We start from the raw sequence: 14,673 nt of genomic DNA, 5'->3' as shown, positions 1-14,673 counted from the left end.
ATCACCCTGGTATTCCCAGTACATTGGGCTTCCCATTTTCAGACGCAGACATGATGTTTTGCATTTTGCCCCAGTTACACTGTCCTTAATCATGGCCTCTAAAGTGACGAATGAGCAGCTTGTGTCCCAGGGAAGAAAAGTCACTTCTCTGATAAAGTGGAGTTGTTGGTGTGTCTCATACTTAGGGGGTAGGCATTTTGGTGTGGAGTCTACTATTGGAGAAGTACTAAGGAAAGTGAGGCTTTTCAATGGAACTGAAGCTGTAGGTCCCCCTAGCCCCATTCATTCATCAAAGCTTCGGTCTTACCCAAGCAACTGGCCAAAGCAAACTGTATCTAAAACAGTACAAAAGGTAACACTCACTAAGTAATTGTCATCCTGGAAGGCATAATGCAATGTTGTGATCCACTTGTTATCGCCATTCACCAGAACATCCCGCTCTTCTCGAAAACAAGCTGTCTGAAAGAGGAGAGAATTTAATATTAGTTTCTGCAAACCAGCGGCTAAGACTTGCATAATGTGAAATAGAAAATGAGGAGGAGTGGCACATCTTCCTCTGAAGTTTACTGAGATATTTTAGCACTCTAACAACCAAGGGTTCTTTTTATGTCTAATCTTGAACATGACGGCTGGAGAAGTCTTCTGTGTGTTACAGACATCGGCCAATCAGTGTGGCCTGGTGGAAAAAGCACTAGCCTGAGAACAGGAGGACCTGAATTCTAATCCAAGCTTCACCTCTTACTTGCTGAGTGAATTTAAGCAAGTGGCTTAATCTCTCCATGTTTCAGTTTCCTCATCTGTACAACGGGAGCTCAGTAGTTATCCTTCCTCCTTCTTAGATTGTGAACCCCAAGAGGGCTAAGGGCTGTGTTCAACCTGATTTATCTTGTATCTATCCCAGCATTTAGTACAATGCTTGGCACATAGCGTTTGACAAATATTATTTTTTATTATCATTATTTTAGCAGCCATCAATCTCTAGAGGACAAAATCCTGAGTACAAACATACCTCAAGTAATAACCTCCCCACTATATGAGTAACTCGAGGATATGCTTGCTCTCCCTCCCTCCCTCATGGATTATGAGCCCCAAGCAAAGGATCATCTCTGATCTGATTATCTTATATCTTTTTTAGCACCTTGCATAGTAGTTGGAACTAGTATATACTTATATAGTATAGTATATAGTTACATATGAGGGCTAGCTTCAAACACAGAAGAGAGTTAACTATATTTACTAATCTGTAAAGCAGCAAGGCAATGGCAACCAGCCTAAATTAAAAGGAAATAACTGCTTGATTCTCTATTTTGAAGTTTTAGCTTTGCAGAAACTGCATGGGGAAGAGACACTGTGAACCCACAAAAATTGTCACGATGCTCTATTTTATGAGTCCTTGGCCCCAAGCCACCCCTAACTATCCCCACCCTTCAAAATAGGGAAGAATTGAGTTCCAAGCATTTAATCAAAGAGGCCAAGTGCTGACTTATAAGCACTTGCCGTTAAACTGACATACTGCCCCTCTGGATTTCTGTGAGCAATGGTAAAACAATTCTATTTAACCTGGATTCATTGTATATTTTTCTCAAAAAGAGAATAATTTAAAATATTTCATCAGATAACACTATACACTCTTCCAAAATCAGGTGAAATTATAGTCAGGCCTAAATTTCATATTTCACGAACAAAGATGAGATAAGTCAAAAGCAGCAATTAAATTCCATTCTATTTTTAAATGTACTTCTTTTAAAGTACATTTCAAAGCTGCATTTCCTTCTATTAAGTGAAGGTTGTAAATAGTTTTGAAGGTTTGTTTCTGTGCAGGGCATTTAAATTGTGAGGTCCATAAACCCAAATGGGTTTCTTCAAGACTGAACAATTCATCTACAGAGTAGACAGCTACATTCCTGCTCATATTCAGGAATCTATGGAAATAGAAGTTACTGGCTCAATTCTAACAGTCCATAAGCAAGTACTTATTGAGTGTCTACAAGATAAATAGCATTATATGACTAAATTTCATCTCCTCCTAGGGCTTTCAAACCCTTTAAAGTTCTGGCTAATTATCATTCCTTCCCAGCTTTATGACTTCTGAGTGACTGAAATGCAGACTGACAAAAACAGAGTGAGAGTGAGAATGAGAGAGAAAGAGAGAGAGAATGTGTGTGTGCATTGTGTAGCCAGCAGTGAAGGCAGAATTTGTTACAGACTAAATGAAGACAGGCATTTATAACACTGCCAAAAGTTCTATTGTGAGCAGAGAGGAAAAAAACAACTCTTAAGGACTAATTACATATTAACCTAAGCAATCTCAGAAATGTTGCAGGCAGTAAAAAGTCATTTAAATAAAATTTCACGAACACTCCACTACCTACAAAAATGCTGCATTTATTTTTGTGCTGGTACTGCTATTTTCCCAAAACACTCACTTAAAAAAAATGGCCAAAATGAAAGTATTTTCCTCCATATGTCTTCCCCATACTAAAAATCTATTCTTGATTCCATCCAGCCTCCAGCGACCAACTATTTCCCACTTCCTGTTCAATCTCCTCAAAGAAACCCTATACAGCTGCTGATCACATAAAAACCTTTTTTAGATATCCTCTTCGTTCTCCCCTCAGTCTCTCAAGGAGATTATCGACTCACATGATTATCATAATAATGATGGTAATAGTATAATTAAGCACTTACTATTTGCCAAGCCCTGTGCTAATCACTGGAGTACAAAATCATATTGGCTACAGTCCTTGTAAAACCATCTCATTGCGTCTGAGACACAATACCTGTTTAATAAATAATTATATATAATAACTGTGGTATTTGTTAAGCACTTCGCAAATGCCAAGCACTGTACTAATTGTTGAGATAAATACATGATCCCCGGAATATAAATAACTTTGCTTTAGATTCTCCCATCACTGACTATTGCTCTCATCCTTTAAGCTGCCTGGAGTTCCTTCACCTTTCAAATCTGCCACGCTATATTCCTCCTGACCTACAAAATCCTCCTGAGAAGCCACCTCCTCTGAGAAGCATTTTCCTAATGAATGCCCCTTTCCCATGGCCAGGACATCCAACTAGTTACCCTTAGCATTCCATTTATGATTTTTTGCTTGCTTTCTTCCCCCAGTTATACTTACGGCTCCATTTTTATTCATATTCTATATGTACAATTTGTGCCTACCTGTCTCTCCCCATTAGATTATAAACTCCTCAAAGGCAAGGATCCTAGGTTCTACTGTAGACTGTAAGCACCTTGTGGACGGGATCATGTCTACAGTAGTTCACTTTCCCAAGCGCTTATTACAATGCTCAGCACACAGCAAGTGCTCAATAAATACCAATGATTGGCTAATTTTTTTTTTATTATATAGTATGTTCCCAATCACCTACCAATGCTTTGTACACATGAAGCTTTCAATAAATGCTTATGAATTGGGAAGTAGTGTGGCTTAGTGGAAAGAGCACAGGCCTGAGACTCAAAGTACCTGGGTTCTATTCTCAGCTCTATCTGCCTGCTGTGTGACCTTAGGCAATCCACTCAACTTCTCTGTTCCTCAGTTACCTCATCTGTAAAATGGGGATTAAGACTATGAGCCCATGTGGGACATGGACATTGTCCAACCTGATTAGCTTCTGTCTACTTGGTGCTTATTACAGTACCTGGAACATGTTTTTACGAGATGTTCTTCCCCTTGACTCTATTTATTGCCATTGTTCTTGTCTGTCCATCTCCCCCGATTAGACTGTAAGCCCGTCAAACAGCAGGGACTGTCTCTATCTGTTGCCGACTTGTTCATCCCAAGCGCTTAGTACAGTGCTCTGCAAATAGTAAGCGCTCAATAAATACTATTGAATGAAGTACTTAAATGCCATTTTTAAAAATTCCTGTTCTCCCCTGTACTCAGATTGTGAGCCCCATGTGAGACAAGGACAGTGTCTGACTTGATTAACTTGTTTCTACCCTAGTGCTTAGAACAGTGTTTGACACATAGTTAAGCACTTAATACCACAATCAAGGTGATTATGAATGAATGGTAAAAGGTTCCTCCTCAGAGACAAATCTTGACTCAAAAAATCCATAAAGTGTTCAAATTTGATAAAACAAAAACTTAATTCTGATCACCAAATATTTTGTGTTTTTTTATTCTTGGACAGCTGAGCTTTTGGTTACATTCCATTTCAGCACGCTATTTTCATCAAGCAGTAATCCATGAGAAGAACCGTTTATAAATTATAAAATGGACACCATCAATTCCTTTCTTACTAGTCAAAAAAAAGCAGTTTCATCATTGAAAAGCAGGTGAATGAGAGCAATCTTATAGAACATACCTCAATACATTCCAGTTAAAAACTGTAATACTAGAATATAAAGACCAAATGCCAATTTAGAATGAAGCCATTAAAAGCCTTTTAGTAATGTCAGTAATGGGAAAAAAATGGGATTATGGCAAATCCCACAACTACTCTATGCAATCTCATATTACTTTCCCACTCAGTATACTAGAGAGCACTGCGTAACTTTTTTTAGCAATATTTCTTTTAATCATCATTACTTATAAACTGCCTCTTTCAACTTTGCATACAAAAATCACAATCCAGAAAAGTCACACCAAGCTCCCATTTGAAATATCAGCTATTTCTAGAATTTACCTCTGCTCTCTTCAGCATCTCCCACTTGTTGAGTATTTTCATGGCAAATACCTTGTCTGCATTTTTCAGTTTTACCACAGCAACCTGTGAGAGATGAATAAAAGAAAAAAAAATGAAATGTTGTAGGACTCATTAAGGCCTTTGCCTCTCAATTCCAGAGAGCAAACCAACATGCTCCCCGAAACCAACAAATGCAAAACACACTCCCTCTATCACCTATCCTATATTTGTCACTCAGGTTAAGTTTGTTTCTAAGGCTTTAAAAAGCTCCAGCATCAAGCCAAGAAGTGCTGTAACACAGACCCAAGAGCGGAAACAGTTGGCAGCTGTAACCAAAGTTAATTAGATTGGAAATGAACTGTTATCTTGTACTGTTTCTGTTTCTATATACTTTTTAGCCTGTTTTGTTCCTTGTGTCTGTCGTCCTTCTCTTTGTAGATTAGGAGCTTCGTGGGGGCCAGGAATTGTGTCACACAAAAAACATTTGTTCTTCCAAGCCCTTAGCATATTATAAGTGCTTAGTATCACTGACAAGTGCTATCACTGATAGTCATAATTATACATTACAAGTGCACGTGTTAAAAAAAATACACTGTTATAACAGACAAAATTTCAGAGGACACACATCAATAATATACACTAAAAAGGGAGGGAAATGAAATAAGTTTGGGAATAAGAGGGCATATCACAAAGAGAACTCTGTTTCCATATTAAGAACTTAGTCATAGATCCACTGACAATAGAGAGCAGGGAAGGGGGCAATCTACAAAGGAAAACAAATAATAGTACCTAACTTACTATTAGACCTGTCTTCAACTTCAACCAGGAAGATGAAGTATAACCTACACAGTGATGGGGTACAAGGGAAAACACAAGGAATAATGCCTAAGTCAAGTGAAAGAAAGTAGAATGCGAGAGATATTTTGAAAACTTCAATTCAAAAGGAGGACATCTAGTAGATCCTTGAAATCACTTAAAGACCTAAAGCTTGACCGATAGTGTATGTATAAATGAGAACAGTCACATTACTAATGGCTTTCCAGGAGAAGAGAGTATGTCAGCACACGCAGCTATGAAAGGAAGAAAAGTTCCAGCAGCAGACATCCAAATTGTAGAGCAGAGAGCAGGGAGCAGCAGCAGAATCTTATCTGAAAATACCTTAAAACATACTGACAAGCTAGTTTTTTGTTATTACATTGAATCTGCATTTCCTGGCTTGTCTGAGTGAGAAGAAAAGCAGCCCTTCTTTGAGAGGTATATGAAAATCACCTTAGGGTCAGTGTAGCAATAACCACTAAGCTCCTATTCAAATCACTGGAAGAATACAGTCATTATTAGCCTTCTCCCAGCCCGGCCCCAAACCTACGGGGCCTAATATACATATTAATATATCTTGTTTCCCCTCAGATAGAGAGTCCTCCGTGGGACAGGGACAGTGTCCAACCAGATTATCTGGTATCTACCCTAGTGCTTAAGACAGTGGCTTGTTTAGCAGACAGCAAGTGCTGAACAAATATCACAGCTATTATGATGTTTCATGCAGAGCCTCCAGCCTCCACAGATGATGATGATGGTATTTAAGCGCTTACTATGTGCCAACCACTGTTCAAAGCACTGGCCTTGATACAAAGTAATCAGGTTGTCCCACATGGGGCTCACAGTCCTAATCCCCACTTTACAGATGAGGTAACTGAGGTACAGAGAAGGAAAATGACTTGCCCGAAGTCACATAGCTGATAAGTGGAGGAGCCTGGTTTAGAACCCACGACCTCTGACTCCCAAGTCTCAGGCAACTACAGTTCTTTCTCCCTGGCTCTTCAAGGGGCTGAATGAGGTTTATGAATTTTCCTAATATCATGCCAAAGTAGAATCCCTCATACAGTTTTTGCCCAGGATAGAGAAGATTCTTCTACATTTTTTTCTGTCAAAATGATACACTACAAAATACATACAAGGAAATATACTTCAAATGTTCGCCCTACATCTGTTTCCATGAACATTTATAAAATTAGCCTGCGAACGTTCCCTGGAATGGTTCCTGAATCTGCCACCTTCTGTCAAATAAACACTTCCCCCCAAAGTAATAGATTTTGAGAACTCTGAGCATCTGACGATGGCCATGCAAGTTCCAACCCCAAATGCTATAGGGAGTACCAGCTGTCAGAACAAGTCTGTTCATTGGAGGCTCTCCAAAAAAAGAAATAAATAAATAAAAACCAACACACAAAAAAATTCTAGTGTCTCACTAATGAGTTTCCAAACTCTGCAGACTTTTTAATCTATCCTCAAATGCCTTCCCAGTATCACAAGGTTCTCTGCCAAAAATCTCAACTTGTGTCAGAATTTCCTCATGGAAAAGAAAACGGTCACACAGCAAATCAACGGAAATTTGCCACCTACCCTCACGCCATTTACCTTACATGCTACAATTTGGCTAAGTGACAGGGAAGCCAAGATAGTATGAAAAAAACAACACACAAGCAATGATTCCTGCTTGAGGAAGGAAGCTGTGGGAGAGGCTGTATTCTAATCCTCCTTCAAATTATGGCATCCAGATAAGTAGTTAGATCAAAGTTAGGGAAATTGAACTGTTATAGTGTGCTTATATTCCTCATATATCAAAAGCGGAAACTTTCTACACTATAAATTGAGTGCAACAGGAGTTAGTTCCTTGAGGAGTTATGGTGGATTAATCATCCTGTTCTTTCCTCCTTTCCTATGAAAGTAAAACCTAATCCAATGGAAAATGTGGAAACAGGAGGCAGGATGTTTTCAAATAAGATCACTAAGAGCTACAGCTACCCATATAATAGTGCTCAGAGCAATTTTTCTGAAATGCAGAGTGGTCTGGTGGAAAGAGCTTGGGGCTGGGAGTCGGAGGACCTGGGTTCTAGTGCCGGCTCCACCATTTGTCTGCTGTGTGACCTTTGGCAAGTCACTTCATTTCTCTGTGCATGTTACATCATCTGTAAAATGAGGATTAAGACTGTGAGAGCTCTGTGGGACATGGACTGTGTCCAACTCGAATGTCTTGTATCTACCCCAGTGCTTTAGTACAGTGCCTGGCACATAGTAAGCTCTTAACAAATACCATTAAAAAATGCACACACATATGCACATGAGCTTCCTGTGTGCTTGGCCAAACAATGAAAACAAGGGCATGGCTTGGGGGACGAACCAAGTGATGTGGAGCTGCTGGTTCATGATACCAGGAGAGGCCAGGAAGGAAGGCAAAGCAAGTGGAAACAAACTGAAGGTGGCGTGGGCCAGGGCCAGTAGGAAATGCAGAAAGGGCCGCACTCACTGGGAAAACATGGCAGGATGTGGTGACAGTATTAAGTCCAAATCGGAAGGAAACCACAAAGAAACCCACCGAATTTTGCATGGCCCTCAGACTATTCCTCTAAATGAAGACCTGATTGATCTCAACATAAACATTTTAGGCAACAATATTTACCCAATATCCACTGTAAGCCCAGAACACTATGCTAGAGAGAGTCTTGCTTAGACTGGAAATCTCAAATCTGTCCCAGGCCTGGATCCTGCCTAGTTTGGCCACGCTAGGAGTGGAGCCCTCAAACAGTGTCTAAATCTGGTGAGAGTCTGAAATGGGCTAGGAATGAGTCCATACAGAACTAGCAAGCTCCAAGCCAGACCTTCAAGGTCCCTGTGAATTTTTAAGAATCCCAAGGACAGCCATGCACAAAAAGAACAGTGACAGTACCCTCTGGAAAATAGACTTGAAGACTGAAGAACATTCAGTTTCTAGCTCAAAATGCCTCATAATTGCATTCCCGCTTCACACCTAAAACCGATCGGGTTGGGCTTTGTGCCAAGGGACCTGGTCTCAGCATCAAATCCTAATGAAGACAAAGGGTATGTATGGAAAATGTCATGTAGGCTAGGAAGTGTGCAAAGTCACAAGTCTTTGCAAGTACCTGGATTTACATAGTCATTCTCCCTTATGATGTTGGCCTGCTAAATGATCTCTGAAAACAAAAACAAACCTCAAGACAAAAGTTTGACAGGAATAAAATTCTGCACCGTTATGTAGCTCGAATAGGATTCAATTCCGAAAACTGCTTCCCAGGCCTCCTTACTAGTGGAGGAAAATTACTCACCCAATGGAATTTACCCAGTGCGATTAATTTTTCCAATTTAAAATTCTTTTTCAGAGAGCATGGTGCCCAAATCCTTTGCTGAAGATATGCTTCATTAACCTAGACTAATAATTCTCTCTCAGTCAGTGTGCAGCATTTTACAGCTGAAAATGTTCTTTCGCTAGGTAGCTAAGAATCAAAGAAAGGGGATGGTAGTATGCCTAGTGGAAAGGGCACAGGACACTGCCAATGGCTTGCTGGGTGACCCTGGACCAGTCATTTAAACCAGTGGATAGTAAATACTGGCTCTCCCTACTGCAGCAAGGTATAGTGGATAAAGCATAGGCCTGGGAGTCAGAAGGTCATGGGTTCTAATCCTGAGTCTGTTACTTGTCTGCTGTGTGACCTTGGGTAAGTCAGTTCACTTCTCTTCTTCACTTCTAGACTGTAAGCCCGGTGTGGGCAGGGATTGTCTCTCTTTATCAAATGCTTAGAACAGTGCTTGGCACATAGTAAGTGCTTAACAAATATCATATTATTATTATTATCATTACCTCTTAGGCTGTGAGCAGAGCCCCAGCTGGAACAGGGACTTTGTCGGTTCAGGTCATTTTGAATCTCTATAGGGCCTGGCAGAATGCTTGGAACATAATAAACATTTAATAAATTCAACCATGAAAAAACATTAGCCCACCTTAGTCACACACACACACACACACACACACATTGAATGTTCTACACCAGTGCTTAAAACAATGCTTGGCATATTCTGAGAGCTTAACAAGTACCATAACTATGGGGTGAGGCTTCCAAGGGTAGGATACATTGCACAAGCATATGAGTTGAGGGAAGAGGAAGAGAAAGGCAGAAAGGAGATACAGAAGCTGAGGGAGGCACAACATAATGCAGAGACAGACAGAGAGAAATGTAGAGGGAGATGGAAACTAGGGACCCAGACCTCCCTCCACCCCCACTCCCAATCAAGAGCAAAAGTCACTCATACACACTCACCTAGTCACACTCTCAAATCACTCTTTCAGACATACAGTCACAGAGATTCACAGAGACAGATTTGCTTGGCACAGAGCAGCGGAGCAGGAAGAAGCAAAATAGCAGCTGCATACGGCCACCCCCACCACTGGCTGCCCGGAATTCCGGCCATGTGTCCACCACAGAGCTAGTGAACAGTCTGTCTCGGCTGCTAGAGGAAATGGGGACTCCAGGAAATCAGTGGCCACAGTTGTGTTCACTTGTGTGTCTTATCTCCTCCTGACACTTCTGCTGCCACTCCAGACTGGGCTCCGCAGCAGCCACTACCTTGATCACCTCAGCCACCACGGGACTTTAGCAGAGCATGCTAGACTGGTGATGAAACCAAGACGAAAAATCTTGTGACTCTCACCACCAGTGAGGGATATTTGGTTATATTTTCTTTTAAATGGAAATTCCTGGACTAACTTTTCTCCTTTGGGGCAGCAAAGTCATATTGAAGAAAGTTAACTTTAGTGCTTTTTCTTTCTACTACTTATCAAATGCTATTATCTGTAGTCTCTTTCATCTGACCCTAAAGAAGCACAACTGCAATTTTGCTGAGGTCTAACGAAGAAAGTGGCTTGGATGAAAGCAGGAAAGACCTGTTTAATTCAGACTCTGAAGGGAAACTCAGAAGACAAACCAAAGAGAAATTGTGAATTTCAATCAATGGTATTTACTGAGCATTTACTGGGGGCAAAACACATACTAAGTCTTTTGGAGAGTTCAACAGAGTTGGTAGGAACATTCCTGGTCCACAAGGAGCTCACAGTCCTTGGAGGACTATAATTTTCTGTTACGGCCTTCAATTAAGGTAACTATTTTTCTTTTCATTAGATTTATACACATGTTGTAACCCCATAAGTTACTTAGGTAAAAATATCTTTTACCATCTGCATTGCACTCAAGTCACAACTCTTTCATCCTGATGCATTTTTCACCACCTAATCCATGTTCCTGTAACTTGCAGAAAGAACTACCAGCATACGCCTAGGGGTTAAACGAGGCTGGGGATCTAAATATCAGCGTTTGTTTCCTTACTCCATGAATGCCCAAATGTTCAGGCCAAGCATTACAGACAAGTAAATCCCTTCTGTCTCCACCCCACCTAGCCTGAAAACTTATCTCCCAGCTGTTGGATTGTATTCTCCCAAGCACCTAGAACAGTGCTCCAATTCAGTAAGTGCACAATAAATATCACTGATGTTGGAGCAACCAACAAACAGTGGGCCTCAGAAAAAAGTCTGGCCAAGTTTTGTGTCAGATTTTCAAGGCAAGAAGAGGACTTAGTACAGTGCCCTGCCTACACTTAAAAACTCCATCTATAACAAGGATTGAGATCTCTGAGCGATAAGCAGCCTCCTTGGAAGCAGCGTGACTCAGTGGAAAGAGCACAGGCATGGGAGTCAGAGGCTATGTTTTCTAATCCCGGCTCCATCACTTGTCAGCTGGGTGACTTTGGGCAAGTCACTTAACTTCTCTGTGCCTCAGTTTAACTATTTGTAAAATGGGGATTTAGACTGTGAGCCCCACATCAGACAAACTGATTACCTTGTATCTTCCCAGTGCTTTGAACAGTGCTTGGCACATAGTAAGCGCTTAACAAATGCCATCATCATCACCATCTCCTCCCAGCCTCCTGTTTGTCCCCACTCCAATCCATACTTCACATTGCTGCCTGGATCATTTTTCTACAATAACGTTCTGGTCAAGTCACTCCATTCCTCAAAAAACTCCAGTCATTGCCCATCCATTTCCACATCAAATACTCCTCACCACTGGCTTTAAAATACTCCATCATCTTGCCCCCTCCTACTTCACCTCACTTGTCTCCTTCTACAACCCAGCCCACACACTTTGCTCCTCTAGTGCTGTTACTACTCATTGTGCCTCTATCTTGCCTATCTCACTGCCAAACCCTGGTCCACATCCCGCCTCTGGCCTGGAATGCCCTCTCTCCTCAAATTCGACAATTACCCTCTCCACCTTCAAAACCTTATTGAAGGCAAATATTCTCCAAGAGGCCTTCCCAGACTAAGCCCCACTTTTCCTCATCTCCCACTCCCTTCTGTGTCATCCTCACTTGCTCCCTTTGTTCTTCCCCCCGCCCAGCCCCAAAACACTTATGTGCATATCTATAATTTTATTTATTTGTATTAGTGTCTGTCTCCCCCACTCTAAATTGTTAGCTCCTTGTGAGCAGGGAATGTCACTGTTCATTATTTTGTTGTACCTTCCCAAGTGCTGTACATGCTCTGCACAAAGTAAATGCTCAATAAATATGACTGAATAAATAAGCAAGGAAGGCAGTGAACTGGAGGGCAACTTGACTTAGAAAGCAGCAAGCACCTGGGTAATCTAATCTAAACTCTATTAGCTGTTGCTTCCCCTTACCTGTCATTTATTTTAGTGGCTGCACGCCTGGCTAGATTGTAAATTCCTTTAAGTCTGTGGATCAATCGATGGTAGTGATTGAGTGCTTACTGTGTGAACAGCACTGTACTTAGGGCTTGGGAAAGTACACTACAACAGTTTTTTAAAGCAAGAATCATGTCTCAACTCTCTTGTGCTCTTCCAAGAGTTTAATACACTGATCTGAACAGAGAAAAATTCAGTAGTTTTGATCAATTGACAGAAATGGATGATGCAGATGTCAATGAATTAACTGGATCTCATTCCGCGGAATTACTGTCCGAGCTCATTGAACTTTGACAATCTGATGCATCAATAGACCAAAAGTTTTTACTGAGCACCTAGTGTGAGCAGGGCACTGTCCTTACTGCTTGAGAGAATTCGACAGAGAGATAGAAGGCATAATTCTTTTGCACATGGAGCTAACCATCTAACATGGGGAGACAGACACAAAACAATCACTTGGACAAAATAATGATGGTATCTATTATGCTCTTCCTATATGCCACAGTCTTATACTACATGCTGGGGTAGATTCAAAATAATCAGATTAGACACAGACTCAGTGACACCCACCATGCTCTAAATAAATAGAACAGGTATTTAATCCCCATTTTAAAGAGGAGGAAAATGAGGCTCAGAGAACAGCAGTGATTAAAACCTACTTCTCGGCCATGCTGCTTCATTGCAAGATGCCAAAACAGTTGAAGAAGCACTATCACCTGCTAAAATATTGGGATTAAAAAGTACGGCAGCAATTTTCAAGAAAGAGGGTACATCTATAAATATAATTGACTAAGACAACTGTAATGGAGAGGTGTTCAAAGCAGGGAGAGGTGTCAGAAGGAGTTATCCTGTTACAAATGCTTTAAGAAGAAAAAGAGAGAAGACTACTGTTCAACCTAAATTGGACAAATTCTTCACTAAATTGAAAATCCATTACCACAGTCAGCCAACAGAGCAATTGATTGACTGAACAACCTTCTTCTGCAGCTTCCTACAAAGCCTCGAAATCTCAGATTACAATTCCTCACTCACTTAATATTGCAATTTTATGGGTTTTGGTTACCTAATAATAGTTTAGCAATCTTTAGCAAAACAGTATTTAGCACATTTATTAATTTAATAATACTTTACCAGAAGTTCTGGAACAAATCCCAATTTATAAATTGGAAGTCTATGGGAAAATGCACCCCAAAAAACAGCCATTCAAGATACAATCATTTTCAAAGAATATAACCCAATTGTGTTGTGGGGTGTGCCTTTATTGTTATACTCTTTCTATGGTGTTCACATACTTATATTTTCAACTTTAACATTATAGTCCACCAACTGTTTGCATGTGCATTCTTGGCATTTTTTAGACAACCAAACAGGAAAGAAACCCCAGGTGCAGTACTACTGAATCTCTAATAGAATGCTATGAAAGAGAATATGAAATTGTACCATTTAAAAAAAATTTTAAAGGCTAAATTTGCCCAGTCACACCATGCCTTCTAAAGCTAAGTATGGGAAAATAGGTGGTCTCAGAAAAACGCAGACACATCCCAGCTAGAACCAAGTCCAGAGTCAAAAAACGTCATTTTGACTAGGCTGTACTTTCCTCAGTGGTACTTACTGAGCACTTACTGTGTGCAGGGCACTGTTCTAAGCACTTGGGAGAGTACAACACAATATAACAGACACATTCCCTGCCCACAACGTGTTTACAGGCTAATCTTTACTTGCTTTGTGAAGTCATCAAGAGTAGTGAAATATGCTATGTTATCCACCTCCCTGTTAACATTCTAGAAAAAAATTATTTCCAATTAAAAAGCAAAGGTATGATTCACCATCCCCTCAAACATTATAGTCCGAAGAGTAGGGGTCCTCAGGTCCCACACTGCCTTGATCTTAAACCACAGCCCCTGGAACAAAACCACTATGAAACCAGAGAGCAGGCCAGGGTAACAGGCTCCCACCTCTCCAGATGTAAAACCTTTTTTGGTTATGCACTTCCAGTCACCACACTGACAACCAAAATGTCACTATGTGATGAAATTCCATCAAGACAGGTTTAGTCATAGTAGGGTGGTCAAAGAACCGCACTGAAGCAGCCTGGGTGGAAAGACCTCTTGGAATGAGGATCAAATTTGGGAAAGCTAGGAGAAGCTGATTAAATCCACATGCCTTTGAGGCACCCTCAAATGAATCAAAACCAGGAGGTGCTAGAATGAACTAACCTGTATATGAAACTGCCTTAACTATCCAACCTACCTCATCCACCTGTCCTCTCACCTCCATCACTATCTCATAATTTCCTCCTGTCTCTAAGACATCGCCGCATGGATGAGCCACTGTTACCTTAAGCATTTCACCAGCTCAAAAACTGAACTTCTCACCTTCTCTTCTAAACCTTCTCCCTCCCTCTCCCATCACAGTCGACACCCCCACTCACCTCCCTGTCCCAGTCACTCACAACCTTGATGCCACCTCTGAC

The 14,673-nt window shown here is 40.8% G+C and overlaps 1 protein-coding gene across 14 annotated transcripts in view; it reads right to left on the bottom strand.

Moving 5' to 3' along the window:
* CDC42BPA (CDC42 binding protein kinase alpha) overlaps positions 1–14,673 on the bottom strand; it is a 214,952-nt gene that overhangs the window by 138,189 nt on the left and 62,090 nt on the right. For all 14 annotated transcript variants that reach the window (XM_029047251.1, XM_039914760.1, XM_039914759.1 and 11 more), the window contains exons 3-4: positions 4,651–4,734; positions 364–459 (exon numbers count right to left, since the gene is read on the bottom strand). In XM_029047251.1, the coding sequence (XP_028903084.1) occupies positions 364–459; positions 4,651–4,734 (180 nt within the window). The remainder of the gene's footprint in view (positions 1–363; positions 460–4,650; positions 4,735–14,673) is intronic.

This window comes from Ornithorhynchus anatinus, chromosome 19, assembly GCF_004115215.2.
Source record: "Ornithorhynchus anatinus isolate Pmale09 chromosome 19, mOrnAna1.pri.v4, whole genome shotgun sequence".
NCBI classification, from domain to species: Eukaryota; Metazoa; Chordata; class Mammalia; order Monotremata; family Ornithorhynchidae; genus Ornithorhynchus; species Ornithorhynchus anatinus.
Note: the sequence above shows the minus strand (reverse complement) of the source record. Positions and strands in the feature narration are given on the sequence as shown.